This window comes from Apis mellifera, linkage group LG9 (assembly GCF_003254395.2).
Source record: "Apis mellifera strain DH4 linkage group LG9, Amel_HAv3.1, whole genome shotgun sequence".
NCBI lineage: Eukaryota > Metazoa > Arthropoda > Insecta > Hymenoptera > Apidae > Apis > Apis mellifera.
The window spans coordinates 6,289,474-6,309,825 of record NC_037646.1 but is presented as its reverse complement, the minus strand read 5'-3'; the positions used below and the strand labels follow the sequence as shown (position 1 = coordinate 6,309,825).

Genomic DNA, 20,352 nt, shown 5'->3' with positions numbered 1-20,352 from the left:
TTAAAATATTTGAAAAATTTTGAAGTGTTTTTTTCACTTTTAAAATTCTCTGAAATTTTCATTTTTTCATACATCGAATATTCTTCTAAGAGATCTCTATAATTGTATACAAAGATATTATACAGAAGATTCATTATGATATAAAGTATAAAGTGATGATTAATTTAATTTGTTTCACAAAGTGGAACACTTCGATATGGTTAATTGGTCTTAATTTACTATCATATTGTTTCAAACAGGATTTTATCACGCGTAGTCTAATAAATTTATAACTCTTCTTCAGTTTTGTTTTATTTCGTGATATTGATTAATATGTTTATTTCCTCGTCTCGACGAGGAGATGGCTAGTCATTTTAAATCGATGAAGTTGTCGAATTTGTATTTGTGGAAAACGTGGAGTGGATGGGCCAGCGGTTTAAGTGATGAAGATTGATGATGGCGAGTATCGAGGATAATATACGTATTTATACAAAACAGACTCATCAAACTAATATATGTAATCTGTGAATTATAATATATACCTGGAATGATTAAAAAAAAAAATATTATTTTTCCGAAATTAAGAAAAAGAATTCTAATATTCAATGAATAAAAAATATACCCATCTTTGTTTATATCTAAATTTAAATTCTCATCACTTTAAACCTTAAAACTCTTGCCAATTATTATTTCCAAATTCTCAAACCTTAAAACTCTCACCAATTGATAAAAAAAATATCTCTTACTTACAACGAAAATCATCATCAACAAATCTTTAAAAATTCCAAATCCTCAAACGCTCCATCTTAGATCCAAAGAACAAATCCTCGCCAATCAAATAATAATTTTTCCCAATTACGCAAAATCGTTTATTCCCCTTTTTCCAAACGGGATCCACGCGATATTCCAGTGGATCGCAAACGGAAGTCTCGCTCGGTTATTTAAAAAATATCTATTATTTAAAAAATATTTTATTATTTAAAAAATATCTCTTACTTACAACGAAAATCATCATCAACAAATCTTTAAAAATTCCAAATCCTCAAACGCTCCATCTTAGATCCAAAGAACAAATCCTCGCCAATCAAATAATAATTTTTCCCAATTACGGAAAATCGTTTATTCCCCTTTTTCCAAACGGGATCCACGCGATATTCCAGTGGATCGCAAACGGAAGTCTCGCTCGGTTATTTAAAAAATATCTATTATTTAAAAAATATTTTATTATTTAAAAAATATCTCTTACTTACAACGAAAATCATCATCAACAAATCTTTAAAAATTCCAAATCCTCAAACGCTCCATCTTAGATCCAAAGAACAAATCCTCGCCAATCAAATAATAATTTTTCCCAATTACGCAAAATCGTTTATTCCCCTTTTTCCAAACGGGATCCACGCGATATTCCAGTGGATCGCAAACGGAAGTCTCGCTCGGTTATTTAAAAAATATCTATTATTTAAAAAATATTTTATTATTTAAAAAATATCTCTTACTTACAACGAAAATCATCATCAACAAATCTTTAAAAATTCCAAATTCTCAAACGCTCCATCTTAGAACCAAAGAACAAATCCTCGCCAATCAAATAATAATTTTTCCCAATTATTAAAAAATTGTTTATTCCCCTTTTTCCAAAGGGATCCACGCGATATTCCAGTGGATCGCAAACGGAAGTCTCGCTCGGTTATTTATTCAAGAATCGCTTACACGATTTCGCACTCGGACCCGTTAATTGCTCCCGTTTTCACCCATCCGCATACGCAAGCGTATTTTATACCGCCGTTTCGGTTACCGCGAGGATTGCCCCAACCCCTGTTGAAAACTTGCCCCCCCCCCCGAATAATCCCGATATTTCGGGGTGTCGTTAATCCTGATTATCGTTTCATTGTCCGGGCAAACGAATTGAATACGCGATCACTTCCGCCGATCTAATTGACCGAGTTGTGACACGCGTCGATCAAGTGGAATTGGTACGTCACGCGTCAGACGTGATCGCCTCGTTGTTCGTTGATGTACATCACTCGACCGTTGTCGTTCCACGCCTCGATCACAGTTGGATCACCGCGTGCGTGAAAGGGAATTACGATTGTCGGATTTGCCCGTCCAATCAGCGTTCAGAGAGAGAGAGAGAGGAGCCTAGGATTTCTGGATCTGTTGTATGTAAGGAGAGATTAAATATTTTTCCTAGTTTTGTTAGGTTTCTTCTTTTTTTTTTCTTAACTATTCGTTTGTGACGAATTCATTGTGATCTGGAAGGAAAAGTTTAAAAAAAGTATATATGTTTTTTACTTTTTAATTGTATGAATTGTAATGAAAGAGAAAATTAAAAGTAAAAATTTGAATTAAAGTAGTTGAAAATATTGTGTATGAATGTTATAGAAGGTGGAATATATTAGAGTTAAAGGGGAATTTTTAAGGAAGAAAATTTAAATTGGATGGTTTTTAATTATTGTGTAAATAGGATGGGAAATGTTATTATTCTAAATATCTACGTTGGAATTTCGAACTTTTTGAGTTTATCACGATGTTGGAAAGGGACGATGGACAAAAGTTGCACGATTCGACGTGGTTTCAAGGAATATTACATCTCGTAACTTATTACGTATATATTTTACAATCCTTCTATCAAAAAGCTCGCAGTGTATCATCTCTTTTTATTACTTGATTTTTTTTTATTAATATTTCAAACTAATATTATCAATCCATGTAACATTCTCTTCATTGTTGCATCATAACTCATTCATCATTTTGATTCATGAATCAAATTTTACCTCGAAAATCGAATCTTGCCTCGCATCTTTCAAATATCAATATCTTGCCCAAAAAAATTTTTTTTCCAAGATACTTTCCAAGTATGAATATTTTAAAAGCGAAACGTGACCAGAAACGAGACGAGACGAAATCTTTAAATTTATTGAAATAAAATATAAAAGGAAGAATTTATTCGTTCTCGAGTTTATCGATTCAATTTTCCTAGATCCCACATTGCACGAGTATAAGTTAAAGCAAGTTATTAAATAAGAGAAGACCGTTCAATAGAATTCCCAACTTTCCAACTTCGTCGTAAACTTGTTTTAAAAAGATTGTAATCGTTTACGCTCGCACATTGTATCAAGATTGTACCCCTTGGAATATAAATAGATTCGTGATTCGTGTGCATGGAACACCGTGTACAATAGGGACGTCCAATACTATGCACAATCGCGAGTGATTCGCAAACATCCATCGTACTTGGTGGATGGAATAGCCAGCTCCTTGGTGAATAATTCGTCAACCATTTCAACCAACATTATGGCAATATTGGTCGAACCTCGTACAAAATGATCCTTAATATTGCCGCAGGATAACATTGGATAACGTTATGAATTCACTGGAGTAAATTTGCAACACGATTTGACGTATATTTGTATAGTTTTATTCGTAATTGTTGTAGAAATGTTGTAAAAATAATCCAAATATTATTTCTGAAAATATTTCTCAATCTTCAGATCGTTTGAATGATGATTAAGCGATTTTCAAATTGAAATTGATAATTGTCAATTTATGGAGAGTTTCAAGAAATATGATTCTTCAGGTAATCTCGAATTTTCTTGTTGTAATTGATGATCCTCAAATGACTTTAAGTTAATATCGCAACTTCGATTAATCTTGTGAATTATAGAAGAAATGTTATGAGAAAACTTTAGAAAGGTTAAACTTGTATAACTCCTTATATTATATATTTCCACTTCTTAAGCATTGTAATTTGTATCGTAACAGTTGGAAAATGCAAATGAAGAAATCGTGAAATTTGCATACATTTTAATATAAGTTCCAGTATCTTTATATCATATCGTGCTCGAGGGGATAAAAAAGTTCCTGTCCTAAATTTTTCATTCTCTAAACAATGGAAAAAAAAAATATAGAAATAAAGATAAAATATATCGTTCAATATCGCACGACAAAGATATATTTTATTTAATCTCGCCATACGAAAAATATCTGTTTCCATGGCAACGTACCGTTCTTTCTAAACGCGCTTTTAACATAAGAAAGCAACACGTGGCAAGGAAGCCATTTTTCCTTCGTTTACGTTTAAGCTCTGAGGAAACAAAATTTATGAGGATACTTGAGAAGAATAGATAGTATGTTATTATCTAAGAATATGTAATGTAACATGGTATAAAAAAGGAATACTTCGTTGTAAAATAACTTTTACTCTTTCTATTCTGTTCTCTTCCTTCTAATGAAATTTATATTTTCTTCTCAACACGAATATGCTACGTAATACGATATATAAAATGTAATAATTTGTATCGCGAGCAACATCGTTTCTTAAAATTAGAAATAAGTTTAAGAAATAAAAGATGTGAAAGGGTTGAAAATAAAATACATAGAAATTCTCACTGTTGTTATATTTACATTGTGAAATGTAACGTTAGTATCTGTATTCGATTTTTACAAAACTTTTAAAATGAAAATTAAAAGATGTTAATCAACATTTTTAAAAAAATAACCTCCATTTATAAACGTAAAATACAATGATAAAAACTACACCCCCTATGAAACATTGAAAAAAAAAAATTGTTAAAAATACATGTACAATTATTATTCCTTTGTTTTTAAAAATTCGAAAATTCTTTAAGGGAGTAAGCAAAATTAAAAAAAAAAAAACTTCATTCCCTATTTTATCAAAATTTCAATGAAGTTTTTATGTATATATTTTTCTCTCTGTTAAATCTAAAAAAAAATAGAAACTTAAGAACTTAGTTGAGAATTACAATGTACAGTTAATAACAATTTTATAATCAACAATTTAATCAACAATTTAATCAAATTGACACCAGAACAACACGTATTCCGGTATCACATATTCCATACAAATGATCATGAATTTCATCATCATCACATACAGCACTGTTAAATGACACGTTTATTTTCCTCATTATGTGCAAATAAATTTCATTTCTAGCCATTTAACGTTATTTAATCCTTTCATATTTACGGACTATCCGGTATCTCATGACGTAATGTCGTTCATACTCAAGATACATTTCATTTTTCCTTTAAAATACAAAACAACTCGTGCACAAATTTGTTCACAATCCTCTTTGTTCTGACGAAAGTATTCTACGATAGTAAACGATAGAATATTTTTGTAAACCAACAAAAAATATTTTCTTTTCTTTTTTTCGTTCAAATCATATCGAGTTCATATTGAAAATTAAACAGAAAAAGAAACATCGAACGTAAGAAACCACGAGAAATTTATCCGAGAAAATGAGTTCACGTTATATTACATTTTCTTAAATATTTTCTTTTTTTTGAAATAAAACAGACAGATCGAAAATTAAAGATGCAAGATATCGTATACATCGCAGCAAGGAAATTGCAACGCGAGATATAGATATATAACGAAACTAAACTCACATTACGCAAATAATATTTCTTCTCTTTGATCATTTTTCTTTCGCATGAAACGATGGAGAGCCGTCGAAAATTAAAGATGCAAGATATGTCATCGCGCGAAGAAAATTACATCGCGAGTTACCATTTAGTCCGCTAAATACAACAGATACAACAAAGGTTCATATAAAAATATATATATAAAAAAAAAAAAAAAAAAAAGACAGATTTTTTTCGAAAGAAATGCAAAAATATAATCGATGTCTGTCGCAACGATTAACTTTCTATTCTCACATGAGACGCAATTAAGGTACTTGAAATGCACCAAAAAAGAAAAAGATAGATAGATATAGATAGATAGATAGAGATAGAGATAGAGATAGATAGAAAGAGAAGGAGGGAGGAAGGAAGGGAGAGGGAGAGGGAGAGGGAGAGAGAGAGCACAACCGACACAGTGATTATTCCTACTCGCAATTAGACGAGATTCATAACCATCGACACGGTGTGTGTATGCGTGTATGTATCAGAACATTGGACGAGAGTTGGCTACAGGTGGTCCCGGGCAAATCAATATTGTTCGGGTGTATTTGTGAATACGTGAGTTGCCTGAATGCCCCTCGCAACACGCAGCCCCTGAAACCCACCCATGATCATGATATTGCACGTTCTAAGCACTACCTCGTCTTACGTATATGTATCCATTGGTTATGGATGGATATTGTGGGATTGTAATTAGAAAATTTTAGTAGGCTCGACATTTCTGATGATAAATATTGTGCGTGGAAGTGCAAGGAAAGAAGAATTATATTTACGTATATTTAAGATGTTTTTGCGCTTGTGGATAAAGCGTGAACTTATTGCTGGTATTATCATTTGAAGACTGAAGATATTATGGAAAGATATTATTAGAAATTTTACGAAGATATTAGAATGTAGCTTAATTTAAATTTAGTTTGATATTATTAATTAACGATGAAAAGAGTTTTATATTATGTAAAAAAATAAAGATCTAGGAGATTAGATATTTAGTATTTAGTATTTTTTCTTAAGTTCTTTTGGTATAAACCTGAATTTTTCTTTGTATATTCAATTATAAGTTAATATAAGTATTATATGGACAATCTCTACTGTTATGTGATTAAAAATATTATTGATGGAGGTATTAATGGATGGAAAATCTAATTATTAATTAATTTGATAATGAATATCTGTTAAATATTTTTTTTATCATGTTTTGTAGCGTATAAAGTGAAATCAGATATCAGTAATTATTTTCTAATCAAAAATTACATCTATCATTATCAAAACTATCATTATCAATGGACAATAGATAATAAAAATACTGATACTGGCGAAACAATACTGTCCATGTTATTTATATCATCAACTTCATAAAAAAACTGTAAATAAATTTTTATACTCAAATCGGTTCACGTTTTAACCACACTGTAACAAATAACCTGATTGCAAAATCAAATATTCCATTTGTTACTGATATTTTCTCAATAGAAACGAGTCTCTATATAGAAAGAATACAAATTCTAAACTAAATTATACGTACATTTTGATTAGAAAGATTTGGCACTGATGTAAATTGGACACGAAATCAAGCAGAAATGGATAAGAATCGGCGTGTAATTACATTAAAACTAAATGAACCTGATTCGAATATCACATTGAGACATCACATGAGTTATCAGAGTCCTCGTCAACCTCTTCTTCGAGGAGATATTCCGGATAACCAAGTGCGAGTACCTCCTGCCGCGATAATTCCTGCAGATATGGATAGAATGATATCAGTTTGTATTGACTGATACACTCGACTACCCATTCGTGGACGATCGATATGGCATGAACCATTCTATACCATTCTATGAGAAAGAAAGAAAGAAAAAAAAGAAAAACAAAAATTTTAAATCATTATTATACTATTTGAAGTAAATATTGAGTAAGTTTTGTGATCAAGAATAATATTATTTGATCTAATCTTTTTCAAAAATTATTATAAAATATATTGGTAAATAAAAATGAAAGATTTTTAACAAAAAATATTCAATAAAAATAATAAAATATTCAATGGAGGATTTAACTTGCTATATGACTTGATGTAATTTGTAATTTATTTATATAAAGAAAATTCTGAATGGATAAATCGTGAAATAAGTTACTAAATTTAAAAGAAATTGATATTTAATATCTAATATAAGCATAGAGCATAAAATCTTGTCAAGAATCGTGATAATCATTCCTAATATTTCCCAATTCTTCGATGATAATAGCCTATTAAATATTTCTGAGTGTTAATTAATTCAAGAATAAAAAGAATAACTAACAATTTCTAGTAACTTTCAATTTAACATGAAAATAATATTTTTAATCATTGAAATAATTTATCCCCCTTTAATTGTAATTACGAGCAATTTAAAGAATAACTTACTTATAATTTCGTATTCGTACGTGTCCCCTTGGATCATGATGATCCTCAACCGACTTTTTTCAGCGGCTAGAGCGGATAGAGACTGAACCACAATGGCACCAGTAGCGCGTAGCATGTCCTGAAAAGAGAAGATATCTCTAAAAGTTGGCTGGTATTCAAGTTGAAGTAATATAGCAAGATTGAATGGCGGAGACAACATAAATAGAAGCGTTTTTTATCAGATCAGAGTTTCGCGAGTTGTTCAAAAGTAGTAAGATAAAATTTGATCCAAAGGTGTTTTGCTATGAATTGGAAATAAAAGTTTTATCTTAGTTATTATATTTTTTAATATTATAATATTGAATGTGAAGGATATACCAAATGGGTGGACTTTATAATCCAATTCTAGTATTGAATTAAAAGCAGTCATGTTTGGATTAGATTTAAATTAGATTATCTAATTTTAGAATATTTAATTTTAATCTTTGATTGATGTTATTGGGTTACAGACCTACACCAGTCACAGTTTTATTACACAAGATATTCAATTTTAGAATTAAATTAGTAGCATTCTATTTTTAAGTGTATTCTACATTTCATATGACAAAATACAGGTTTGAACTAGAGTTAAAATTAAAATTCCTCAAGCAATATTACAATTTAATAATTCCTTATTTTTTTCTTACGTTGATCTTTTTATCATTATGTCAATTTAACTTTACATTTCAATCTAAAAATTAAATATTTCTTTACTTCAATCATTTTTAAAAAATTTCAACTCAAATAAGAGATTAAGAATTAAATAAAACAAACATTAAAATCTTTGTAAATCTGTGAAAAGATCACTGCAAAATATCTTTCAAGAATGCACCTACCTGATACTGTTCCACGGAAACATTATCATAAGGTCCATTGCAGAAAAACACGAATCCAGTGAACAGATCCTTCTCCCTGAGCCGTGACTTTCGAGGGCCAGCCTCGTGAGTTCTGAAGTCTACAACCTCATACGGTTCCTCGTTCACCAAATTATTCTCCTTCAACGAATTGATCACCCATTGGAATCCCACGATCCATTTTTTATGGGCTACTCCCTGCAGATATTTCAGAGTCTTGTTAGCGCTGTTGTGCTTGTCCGCTTTCACTATCACGTGTGTCACTTCGTGATCAAATTGCGTTCTGTATTTCACGTTCACTTTTTGCGCCAACGTCTTCACTTGCTCTATTTCAGACGATACCAGACCGCTGCACACGAAACAAAGCTTCTGCGCATTCCGAACAATCGTCCTCTGAGAGGGAATATCGTTCCTTTCAACGATTTCGTTTTGAACAATGCTTCTCTGATCGTTGCTCCTTTGACTAGTGCTTGGAACGTTACTTTCTTGCTCACTGTTCCTCTGATCGCTCCTTTGCATAGCGTTTTGATGATCGCTTCTCTGGATATTCTGGATCCTCTGCTCCATACTTCTTTGAGCGATATTCTGAACGTTGCTCCTCTGAGAAGCACTTTTCTGATTATCGATTCTCTGACCAATGTTCTTAGTCGGTTTGCTGTTGGACTGCTCGTTCATGACAGAAATTCGCTTTACGATGCCGGTTATGTTTTTGAATTGCTGCGTTTTAGGGGTGCTTTGATGGAGTGGATGGATATTGGTCATCGAGCCTGGAGTGCTAGCCAGGTTGCTTCCGGTCGTCATGATCGATGATGGTGTTCTGACGTAGGCTGACTTTTCGATGGTCTTCGAGATCGATGGCAAACTCTCCCTCGGCGAATCGATTGCTTCTAATCTGGAAATGGAAAGTGGATGATGAAGGAAAGGAGTTTCATTGTACGAAATGAATATTTTACAGAAAAATTTATTCAGTGAACATTGAGAATTTAAAATCGTTAAGACGTTTAATTATATCCTAATTAAAGATCTCTTTAAAGAAAATTTGGTATAATCTTTGAGAGAAAATTTGTTTAAATATTTGACGAGATTTGGTAAAAAAAAAAAAGCGTTTACATTTTGATTAATGAACTTAATTAAATGAATAATATGCCTCTCAAAACTTAAAGAAGTTAAAGAAGAATAGACGTTAAGAGAGACTTCCCCGTTACTTACTTTTTCCTCTTTGCTTTAGGAGTGTTCTCAACAATGTCGTCTTCTTCACCCGAGTGTTCAACGTCCTGGATATTCTAAAGCAGAATGAGTTTTTGAGAATGCAGAATCTTGTTTATCCCGTAATTGGCGGAACGAATAGTGACGATGATAAGTTATCGGTTAAAAACACAACAGGTATGATATCAAGTGAAAAATTTTTCTAAACAATTTGAATTATTTAAAAGGAAAGTTACCCAGTCGAGAAAGGGTTAAGAGAGTTATTTAAGAGAGTTCACAGAAAAAGTTCAGTAGACAGAGACATTGTTACAACGCAAAGAAAGATCTCATAAAACTTTGGATAGCTTCCATACCGACTTTTTAAATTTTTTTTCTACAATCTAGGGAAAACTTTACTTCTCGTCTGCAACAACAAATCTTTTTGAATTTTGTTTATTGAATCATCATTCTTTACTAACATTTTTTATGCAATTTTTAAAAGTTTTTGTTATATCATAAAAAAAAAAAAGGAAAATTATTCAGACTTATGATAACTTTAGAATAATGTTCTATATAACTATTATATTTCTTTTATCATTATTAAAATTCTAACAAAATTATCAATAAAATATTTTTGCAACATTAATCACAAATATAATTAAATATTTTACATCTGATATAAAATTAAGAAAAAATGTTTGCAAACTAACCTTTTCATTCTCTCTTGAACATTCTTTCTTCTTTAGGCTTTTAGGAGTCCTCAAAGTATCATTAGAATGTTTAGAAGGTTTACCAAACAGATCTTCCTCGAATTGTTTAATCATCAAGTCATCTTGCGTGACGGCCATCAAAGAATCATAATCGTACATGTCTTTGCCCATCGAACTATTCGCACTGTTATTCATTTGGAACCTCTTATCAGACGAAGTCATTGGATTCTCTATCAATGTCCTCGTCGATTCTTTACTGCACGACTCGACTCCCTTTTTCCCCTGAAACCTATCCTTCCTCCAACTCTTATTACTCGCGTTTACGCACACTGGATCCTCATCATCGCCATTCTCACTGCCAGATACATCCATCTTGTTCCCGTTTTCTTTATCAGAACCGTTATGCGGAATTTCCTTGTTCCATCGAATTTTCTCGCTGCACATAGATTTCGCGTGTTTAGATTTTCTCTCACAATCGTTCCTCCCCTCCATACAATCCTCCCTTCTAGACTTGTCCCCCTTTCCATCATCAGAATCGGTGATCAAATCTGCCGTGTTCACATTCGCAATGAATTCGTCGAAGTTGTCATGCATCATACTGTCCGCCGTCTTCGCGTTCTCTTGCCGTTGCTTCTCCTTAAATACCATCGTTCCGTTCCGTACATTCTGCACTTTGTCTATCACCGCGCAAAAATCAGGGGAATCCTCGTCCACAGCTAACGCCATCCTGTCCTCCAAGTTCTTCGTTCGATTGGAATTCGATTTCTCCTTTCCAAATTTCCCAACCACCAGGTCTGAAACATTGTTTTTGTTTTCGTGTGTCTTGTTCACAGATTTATCGTGATTTATCCGAGAAAAAGATCGATAATCGGCTTCCTCTCCGATCTCCACGATTTTTCGATATTTATTCCCTATGCATATCGAGTTTTTAAGATTATATTTGGAAAAAGAGGGACAGTTATATATGCGTTTGAAGAAAAATTCGAAATCTTGGACTCGACAAAAGTCTTGGTCGAAAAATCGTCTAGAAATGAGGCTTCCTCCCCGATCTTCACGATTTTTCGATATTTAAAATCTTGGCCGAAAAATCGTATAGAAACGAGGCTTCCTCCCCGATCTCCACGATTTTTCGATATTTATTCTCTACGCATTTCGAGTTTTTAAGATTATATTTGGAAAAAGAAAAGAGACGATTATACGCATTTGAAGAAAAATTCAAAATCTTGGACTCGACAACGAAAAATCGTCTAGAAACGAGGCTTCCTCTCCGATTTCCACGATTTTTCGATATTTATTCCCTACGCATATCGAGTTTTTAAGATTATATTTAGAAAAAGAGGGACAGTTATATACGCGTTCGAAGAAAAATTCGAAATCTTGAACTCGACAACGAAAAATCGTCTAGAAACGAGGCTTCCTCCCCGATCTCCACGATTTTTCGATATTTATTTCCTACGCATATCGAGTTTTCAAGATTATATTTGGAAAAAGAGGGACAGTTATATACGCGTTTGAAAAAAAATTCGAAATCTTGGACTCGAAAAATCGTCAGAAATCGGAGAGGAAGTCCCCTTTTTAAATAATTACCCAAAGATTTGGTCGAAAAATTGTCCCTAGACGTGCTCGAATCAAGAGTATCGCGAACACGCTCCAGCTTCCCTTTCTTCTTACACCTCTCGTCGAGCTTTCCATCGTTGCACCAATTGTTCACAATCGCGTTCAAGTCCGTCTCGTCGGCAGAATCGAAGGAGACGGTACGTTTCCTCTTCTCGGTTTTCGGGGAGGCATCGTCGACGTTACCGTCCAAGAAAACAAAGTTATCCATAGATTCAGATTCCGAACTGTCCAGCAACACGATCCTGTTGTACACCTTCTCTCGTACCTTCTTCTCGCAAGTCTTCACCGTGTCCCGATCCAAATTCTTCCCCGATCGGATAACCTCGGTGTCCTTGCTGCTCGGATTCGGCGATCGTTTCCTCTCGTTTCCTTTCGAATTATTCTTCCTCGATGAATTTTTCGTCTCGAGCATCGTGGCTCTGATACACGTGGCCTGCGACGACAGACTGTGATTCGAATCACTCTCCCAACTCTCCTTCGTCTCCTTCTCCTGGACAACCGTCCTCCGACTCGAGCATTTTTCGATCGACACGCAAAAGGAGTTGCAGTTGGGCGAAATGCACGCGAAAGATTGCGCGCGTTTGTTTCCCTGTTTCCTCTTCCTCCTCGCCGATCCTGGATCGTTCAGTTTTTGCGTTTGAAGAGTGTCTATCGGTGGAGACGAAGAGAGGAATCGTTGCGGGGAACGATCTTTCGACGGCGATGACATCCTCACTGTGTCTTTGCACGAGGAATCGGTTTTAGGAAGCGGAGATCGGTTCGTAGATGGCTCATCGTCCGAGGATACCAACAGCACGTCCACGTCGTAAGATCTGTTCGCGTTGCCGATCGGACGAGGGACAATTTCCTCGCACGAGATTCGTCTAGCAGCCACGTCTTCCACCCGATTTTCGGAAGACACAGTTCGATCGTCCATTTTCACCTTCGATTTCACTTTCATCGCGGCTTCGACGCTTTTAACTTCGTTACTGTCCGTTATCGATGCTATTATACTTGTTCCACTCTCGTTATCTATCTTTTGTTCAAGCTTCAACGCGTTGCAACACGCGAGATTGCACGATTTATGCGCGTGCAAACCGGGATAATAGCTCGTCTCCTTCCCGGTTGCGCCCAGATAAAAGAACGGGACGCGTTTCTTCACCCTCCCCTCGTTGCCTCGCTTGTAAAATTTCCCCAGCTTCTTGAACGTGACCAGATACTCGTTACGCTTCTTGTCCCCCATCATCCACGCTCTACCAGCGTAATCGTTCGATGGTAAATTTCTCTCTCGTTCATCACCCGTGCTTTTACGCTTCCCTATTCCGTTCCCTTCTTCCTTGTCGATCTGACGATTCAAATCCCGCTTGACGGCGTTCAACCGAGAGCCAACGTCCGAGTTGAAGGCGTTTGTGTTGCTCGATTTCGAATCCTCGCTCTGCCTCTTCAACGACAACCTCTTACGACTGGGCGTGGAGATTTGATATTTGGACGGCGTTGGCCGATCCGCCACGACGTCCGCCGTTCGCTCATCTGTCGGGATCGGCGAGTTTTTAACCGATTCGTCAACCAGATTACCTCGATCTTGGTCATCGTTTGGCGATCCATCCGGTATCATTTGGGAAAATATCTTGGAACGATCGTGAACAGGCGTGTTGAACACCTCCATCTGTCTCTCCGTCCCCTCCTCGTTGTTCCCTTCATCCGAGACACCGATGATCGCGTTCATCTGACAGGCGTTCAAACTCCGGATGCGTATCTTGCCATCCCCCTCCAACGTGACGAAGGACGACTCGCCGAAGGCCGGCTCGACTTCCGCCAATATCGATCTCTCTCCATCCAACAAAGCCTCGTAACGAGCCTTCCCCAAACTTTTCTCGCATTCTTCGCCCTCTCGCCTGTCCCTCGACCCGACCTCCTCCACCTCGCTCCGTCCACCCGCCTCGCCCATCGATCCACGCTTCCCCCTGTTCTCGATACTCACGTCCAAAGACTTTAATCTCTTCCTCTTGGCGCGCATCTCCTTGCCGAACTTCGCAACCGAGGACCAGTTCCTCTGCATAGAGGACAACATGTCGCAAGGAGACGTTCTCTGCACCTCGATGAATTTCTCCTCGCTCGATCTAACAGTAGTTTTAGTTATTTCCGACTTCGTGTCCATCCTCGACGAGCAATTGCCCGGGTTTATTCCTTTAGGCTTTTTATCGTTCCTCGAACAATCGTCCGGAATTTCTTTGCACGTCGACCGATCTCCATCACTTTTATCGCACGCCTCCGTCGATGGAGGTTCGAGGGAGGGATCCACGTTCGTGTCCGTGGTTATCCCTTTGCTCTGGCCATCGTTCTCGGAGACGGACATGGTCAGTGTATCGTCCAGATCGGAATCCACGCGCTCCGCTACGTCAGGATCGAGCAAATTCTCGTTCCCTGGCAAAGTGTGCAGCCAGCTGCACACTTTGTCCTTCAACGATTTCTCGCCCGAGTAATCGTTCGACGCCTCCAACGGCTCTATGCCCGAGAGGCCGCATTTCGACAGGTATCTCGTCATACTGTTGCTTTCCTTTGACTCCGCCATCTTCCTCTTCTGCGCGGTCTTTCTTTGAACCTTTCTCCTTCTGCCTTTTCCATTATTATTGGCGGCCGGGTGTGACACCCTTTGACGGGTGTCGACCGCGTAAGAGCAGCTCGGTTTCGTCACGTCCTCCGTGTTCGAACAGATCTCCGTGTTGTTCGACGAGCTCTCGCACGTGTTTAATACTGATAAATGAGTCACTACTGGAAAAAAAGATGGACCGAATTTAATAAAGTGTATTTATATTGGTATCTCGAAACGGAATACGTGTGGTGGTGAAGAAAAAGATTGTGATAAAAGTTTTATTAGAATGAGAAGTGATGCTGTGAATTTCTTTTTTTTTTTTTAAATAAAATTTTCAATTATTCACATAAAGGTTTATATAAAGTGGGATGTTTTGAATTTTTATTAAAAGTCGATGCTTTATATTTTTATTTATTTTTTTATCACGACGGTGTTAATTTTTTAACACAGAGATGAGATTTTTTAAAAATTTATTTGTACAAAAGACACCGTTGAATTTTAATTACGATCCTAGACAGGAAGGAAATTTTTGATAAAGCGTCAAATAGAGTGTTTTAAATTTTCATCAAAGTATTCCCATCTGAAAATTTATCTGCGAAATTAGAGAAAATTTCAAGAATTAATTTATCAGCTTTGTATATCTAAAACACAGCTGTACACGTGTATATGTGTCTCGGAATCTCTTTCCAAACCAGCAAAGTCCATAGTTAGTTTCAAGGGGGTTTGTTTGGCTTTACGGGAACTCAACTCACGTGTATTTGTGCGTCTGTGTAGCGGAGAATGTAAGCACGAGAATGCATCTGGGAAAAGTCAGACTTGAGAGTGTGCCACAGCAAAGAAGCATTTGAAAATTGACCCGTGTCTCGCGGAACGGAAGACCATTCCTGTTAATTTACCAGGTGAAGTCGAGAAAGACTGTTAATTTACATGTAAACGCGTGTACTACCTGTCTAATTGAACTTGGTCGAATAATTTTTGAAACAGTTACACCTTTTCTATAAGAAGAATTCACGCAATTTCGAAAATGAACTTTATATTATAAAAAATAGAGAAAAAAAGAAAGATATATGATCTTTGAACTTTTTAAAAATCTAATCATTTCCTGATTTAATCGATGAATCATTTTTGGATTGGATTGAAAGATGTAAAAGTTAAATAGAAAAAGAAGAAGAAGAAGGAGAAAAAAAATTTGGATAAAATATCAAAGCAATGAAACTCGGTAAATTTCGTTCGATCGTATTCAAGAACGTAAACACAAAAGTGCTCGTAAAACATTGAAGTTTTGAATACCACGGAGAAGAGATACGATACCGAAGAACATTGGGATTTAAATTTTTAAAATCTTTGGTATCTACGCTAGAAACGGATAGTTGACCCGGGCGAGCATGATGTTATGGCAGCATGTACCTACCAGTACATGTACTTTAAGAATCATGTTTTTCTTAAGATGTAGAGAAAAAGTTTATCGCGAGTATACGTTAGTTCCTCTTAAACGTATTGCTCCATGCCGAGATATTTATTGCCTCTCCCCGATATTTCTTCCTTCTCCCAAGTTTTTCGAACCTTACACCGATTTTAATTTCATCGAACAATTTTCAACGATCAGAGAAAATATTACGCTTGATTTTCTAAAAATCCGTAATTTAATTTAATTGTAAAAGGAATGAAAACACGAGATTATTTTATACTTTTAATGTAATTATAATGCGATCAAATTATATTCAATTGTAAAATATTTTTAAGAATTAACATGTAAATTCTATAAATAGATAAATTGATAATGTTATTCATAATGATGCATGATGATGTAATGAATTTATACGTAATTTATACGTGATATAAATCAGCAAAAAATATAAAGATATAAGAAATATGTGAATTAGGGGTCAAATATTGCGTTTTATATTACACAGAAAAAGTTTTATGAAGAAAATTTTTTTATTGTACAAGAATTTTTTAAAATGAATAAAAAAAATATATTTAAAAAATTATATTTAATATCTCTGCTACGAATTTCATTTGTATTTATGATATAAAAATTTTGCATAAAAAAATTTTTAAAATATACAATTAAACAAATATTGGATGCAATATTCTTGCACAAATGTATTTCATATATGTACAATGGTCGGATAGGAATGAATCATTTATATATAAAATATATTTATCTTCAATTTCATATCAATTCATATCTATAATATTAATTTATCAAAATAATATTTTCAATTTAATTATATTGTTTTTTCATATGTGTTTAAAAATACATATATAAAATTTTCAGAAAATGTTGATGATAACATGAAATCTGATATTATATTATAAAAGATATCTGATATTATAACATTTATCAAATGTTTATTTTATTAATAAAGCGTAATTTTACTTACTATCGATGCCTGAATCTAACTGAATTGCTTCAATTATATTCTGTAATTGTGTGATATATATCGCCGTATTCTTATCTTTTGAAATATTGCGACGCTGTATGGCGCAATTACACAGTGGACAGAGCGCATTTTTATTTTGTATTACTGTTTGAATACATATACGACAGAATCGATGTCCGCAAACTGTTTTTACCGGATCTGATATTGTTTGTAAACTACACATAAAAAAAAAAAGAATAAATAGATTATATATTATATATTATTACATAAACAGATTTCAAATATTATTTCTTAAATATACAAAATAAATCTTATACTGATTGATATTAGCTGGATTTATTTATATATATTATAATGTATAATTTGAAATAATATATAATAGAAATGCAAGAATATCAAAAAAAATATGCAGATACGTTCTAGATTTTTTTTTAGCAAAGTTTGCGATAACTTTTGAATTTTTATATTTAAAGCGTAAATTATTTTTGTAGACATTAAAAAATAAAATCAATCAAATGCAAAAATTAAAAAATTACAGGATTATAATAATAATAAAAAAAAAAAAGATTGAAATCTATTCAGTTTGTATATCATTTAATATTATTTAATTTTATTTTATATAATTTTTATCTATCTTTAACCATTACAGCATATCTCTACTAGAACATTCTGTATATCATAACATAATAGTTATTATAACATTGGCTATCAAATTTAATGAGTAATATATTATTTTATCTTTCTAATGAGAAACTAAATTTTATGTGATATTTCATTTTAATATAAAAATAAAAACATAAAAGTAAAAGATTTGACATTGGTTATTCATATGCGAACATATAATACGATCTATAAGAAAAATATGAACAAAATGCATAATCATTTTATTTCATTTATTGATCATTTATATTGATTTTATATTTATTTATTAATTATAACTTTTCATTGGAAATATAATAAAAGTATATTATATTATATGTATTACTATACAAATGATGAAAGATCAATAATAATTAGAAATTGAAGTAAATTTAAAAGTAATAAATTATTTCAATATTCTTATATATAATATAAAGTTTTTAATTTATATAATTAATAGAAAAACATGCATGATAAATAAAAATAAGAAATATAGTTTATAAAATTAATGAAATAAATAAATATATGTATTTCCTTTGAAGCTAAATAAAGTAAATGTGATCATTCAAACTTAACCTATACTCATAACTTTTCAAGATAAATTATATTTCAATATAAATTGATGAGAATCATGTTTCAAATATTTTATTATATATATTTTATAAATCTTTGTACATTAATTATATCTTACCAAATTGTACATTGTAAACATTTTTGTATATTTTTAATCACTTTTGACAGTTTGTCAGCAATAGAAAACACTTGCTCCATTGTTTTTCACTTTATTACGAATGTCACATTGCGAATATTTATTATAATTCGATTAAATTCACTTTCTTCTAAACATTATATAAACGCGGGAATTATATTAAACTTTGCACTCACATTTCACTATTGTTACAATTATATACAACAATCACAAGACTATCAACAGGTTTTAAAGACTTATTTAACCACGGGTTTGAAGTGGCGTTGTGATCGATCAGTCGATATATAAATCTCGTATAATATATTTTATAATTTAAATTTTAAAACAAAAATTTTAAACAATAATTAATAAAAATCATGAAAATATATACAATTTGATGAATTTTATAGTTTAAAAAAATAATATCTCATATTTATTATTGGGCGTTTCCAATGAAATTATAATTTCTATTTATTTTTTTCGTCGACAGAGTGCGCTTTTCAACAAGGTAAACTTCGATACTCGATTTAGGCGGGAAGCCATAGAGTAAGAAGTTGCGTAATTGAACTGGAGTGCCGCGGAATCGAATCCTTTCAAACAGTATTTCCATTTAAATTAGTTCGTAGTGATTAAATATCTTTGTGAAATTTGTGCACTCAAATTAATCAGGAATACAATTCTAACGAATCATACGATTAAAGGTATCCTTTCCAAAAATATATCGATAATAAAATTTTCGTTTGATTTATCTTCTCGTCTTTGATGGACGCCATTATTCTGTCATTTTGAACATTCGATCAGAATTTTTAATCTAAATGAAATATCTTTTTTTCTTTAGAAATCATCATTCAAATGATTAAGACAACATCATCGAGTTCGATCAACAGACAGAAAAGGCGATATTCAGCGTAACATGAGTTTCGCAGAAACAATTTGTTGATGACGTTATGGGGTGGATCTTTCTTGCCAGTACTTTACTCTTCTGCATATGCGGTAAGTCTTGATTACGATTACATGATTACAATAATTTCAACATATGAACTGTAACGTATAAATATTCTATGGGATATTAACGTATAACAAAAAGATATCACGATTTTTGACAAAAGTTTCTTTTTCGAAGATATTTTTCGCACTATTTTATTTCAACTTCAAAAATAGATTAATAATAGGTTATGTCTATTTCTTTTGTTATTTTTGCTACCAAATACTTAATCTGCATATTATAAAATGTTCACAATAGACTTCTTTGAGATAGAAAGTTATTTTCGAAAAATTTAATCAAGTCAAAGCAAAGTTCTTTCTTCCGGGATTAATTACGTAATCGATTGCGCTGCATTCACGAGATAAGAAACTTTAGGAACAGAATTCATGGAGCGTAAAAATTTGGTTGTAAAGAAAGATAGGAAAATCTAATTCAAATTTTTCTTACTTCGAATTTTAAATCGTATATAATTTCTTTTCTTAAATTTTCTTTAATAATTCTTTACGAAAATTTTATATTTTATAATTTTTTATTTTAATTTCAACATAAAGAATATATAATAATAATATAATAAATATAAACAAGAAATAAAATAGTATTAGTAACGTTTTAATACAATTTTAATAAAAATATTCTATATTAAAATTGTGAAAATATAATATCGCGTTTGATGTATAATGCACATCAAAGATACATTTTCGATAGATGAATATCAAGTAAATTTATTTTTCTTTCGATATTTTTCGCCATTTTGATACGATAAAATTAATATTTTTGTGTGACCATCAACAGGTATGCGTGCCATGAAAATTTCAGTGACAAACGTGCAAAGTTTCGGGTGAAATGAATTTCATTTCTATAACACTGCAAAATAGATATTTCTCTCATTTTTT

General features: G+C 32.9%; 2 protein-coding genes across 7 annotated transcripts in view; one reads left to right on the top strand and one right to left on the bottom strand.

Moving 5' to 3' along the window:
• LOC107964958 (uncharacterized PE-PGRS family protein PE_PGRS20-like) overlaps nucleotides 1-20,352 on the top strand; it is a 68,458-nt gene that overhangs the window by 39,329 nt on the left and 8,777 nt on the right. For 2 of the 4 annotated variants that reach the window (XM_026442739.1, XM_026442740.1), the window contains one exon: nucleotides 19,313-19,467. In XM_026442739.1, coding sequence (XP_026298524.1) covers nucleotides 19,422-19,467 — 46 coding nt within the window. In that variant the 5' untranslated portion in view covers nucleotides 19,313-19,421. Of the gene's footprint in view, nucleotides 1-9,934; nucleotides 10,060-19,011; nucleotides 19,176-19,312; nucleotides 19,468-20,352 lie in introns of those variants that run through there. The other 2 variants (XM_026442742.1, XM_026442741.1) reach the window with 2 other exon arrangements.
• On the bottom strand, nucleotides 4,762-18,704 carry LOC100576640. Of its 3 annotated transcripts, none has more exons than XM_016913959.2 (8): nucleotides 18,478-18,704; nucleotides 17,148-17,362; nucleotides 12,159-14,939; nucleotides 10,572-11,365; nucleotides 9,886-9,959; nucleotides 8,659-9,568; nucleotides 7,805-7,922; nucleotides 4,762-7,238 (listed from the first exon to the last, which is right to left on the bottom strand). In XM_016913959.2, exons 1-8 carry the CDS (start codon nucleotides 18,555-18,557, stop codon nucleotides 7,039-7,041), a joined length of 5,172 nt encoding a protein of 1,723 aa, XP_016769448.2. In that variant the 5' UTR covers nucleotides 18,558-18,704; the 3' UTR covers nucleotides 4,762-7,038. The 3 variants fall into 3 exon arrangements, with proteins under 3 accessions (XP_016769448.2, XP_006561662.2, XP_016769451.2); XM_006561599.3 differs by having other exon boundaries at nucleotides 12,159-14,936; XM_016913962.2 differs by lacking the exon at nucleotides 17,148-17,362 and having other exon boundaries at nucleotides 18,478-18,702.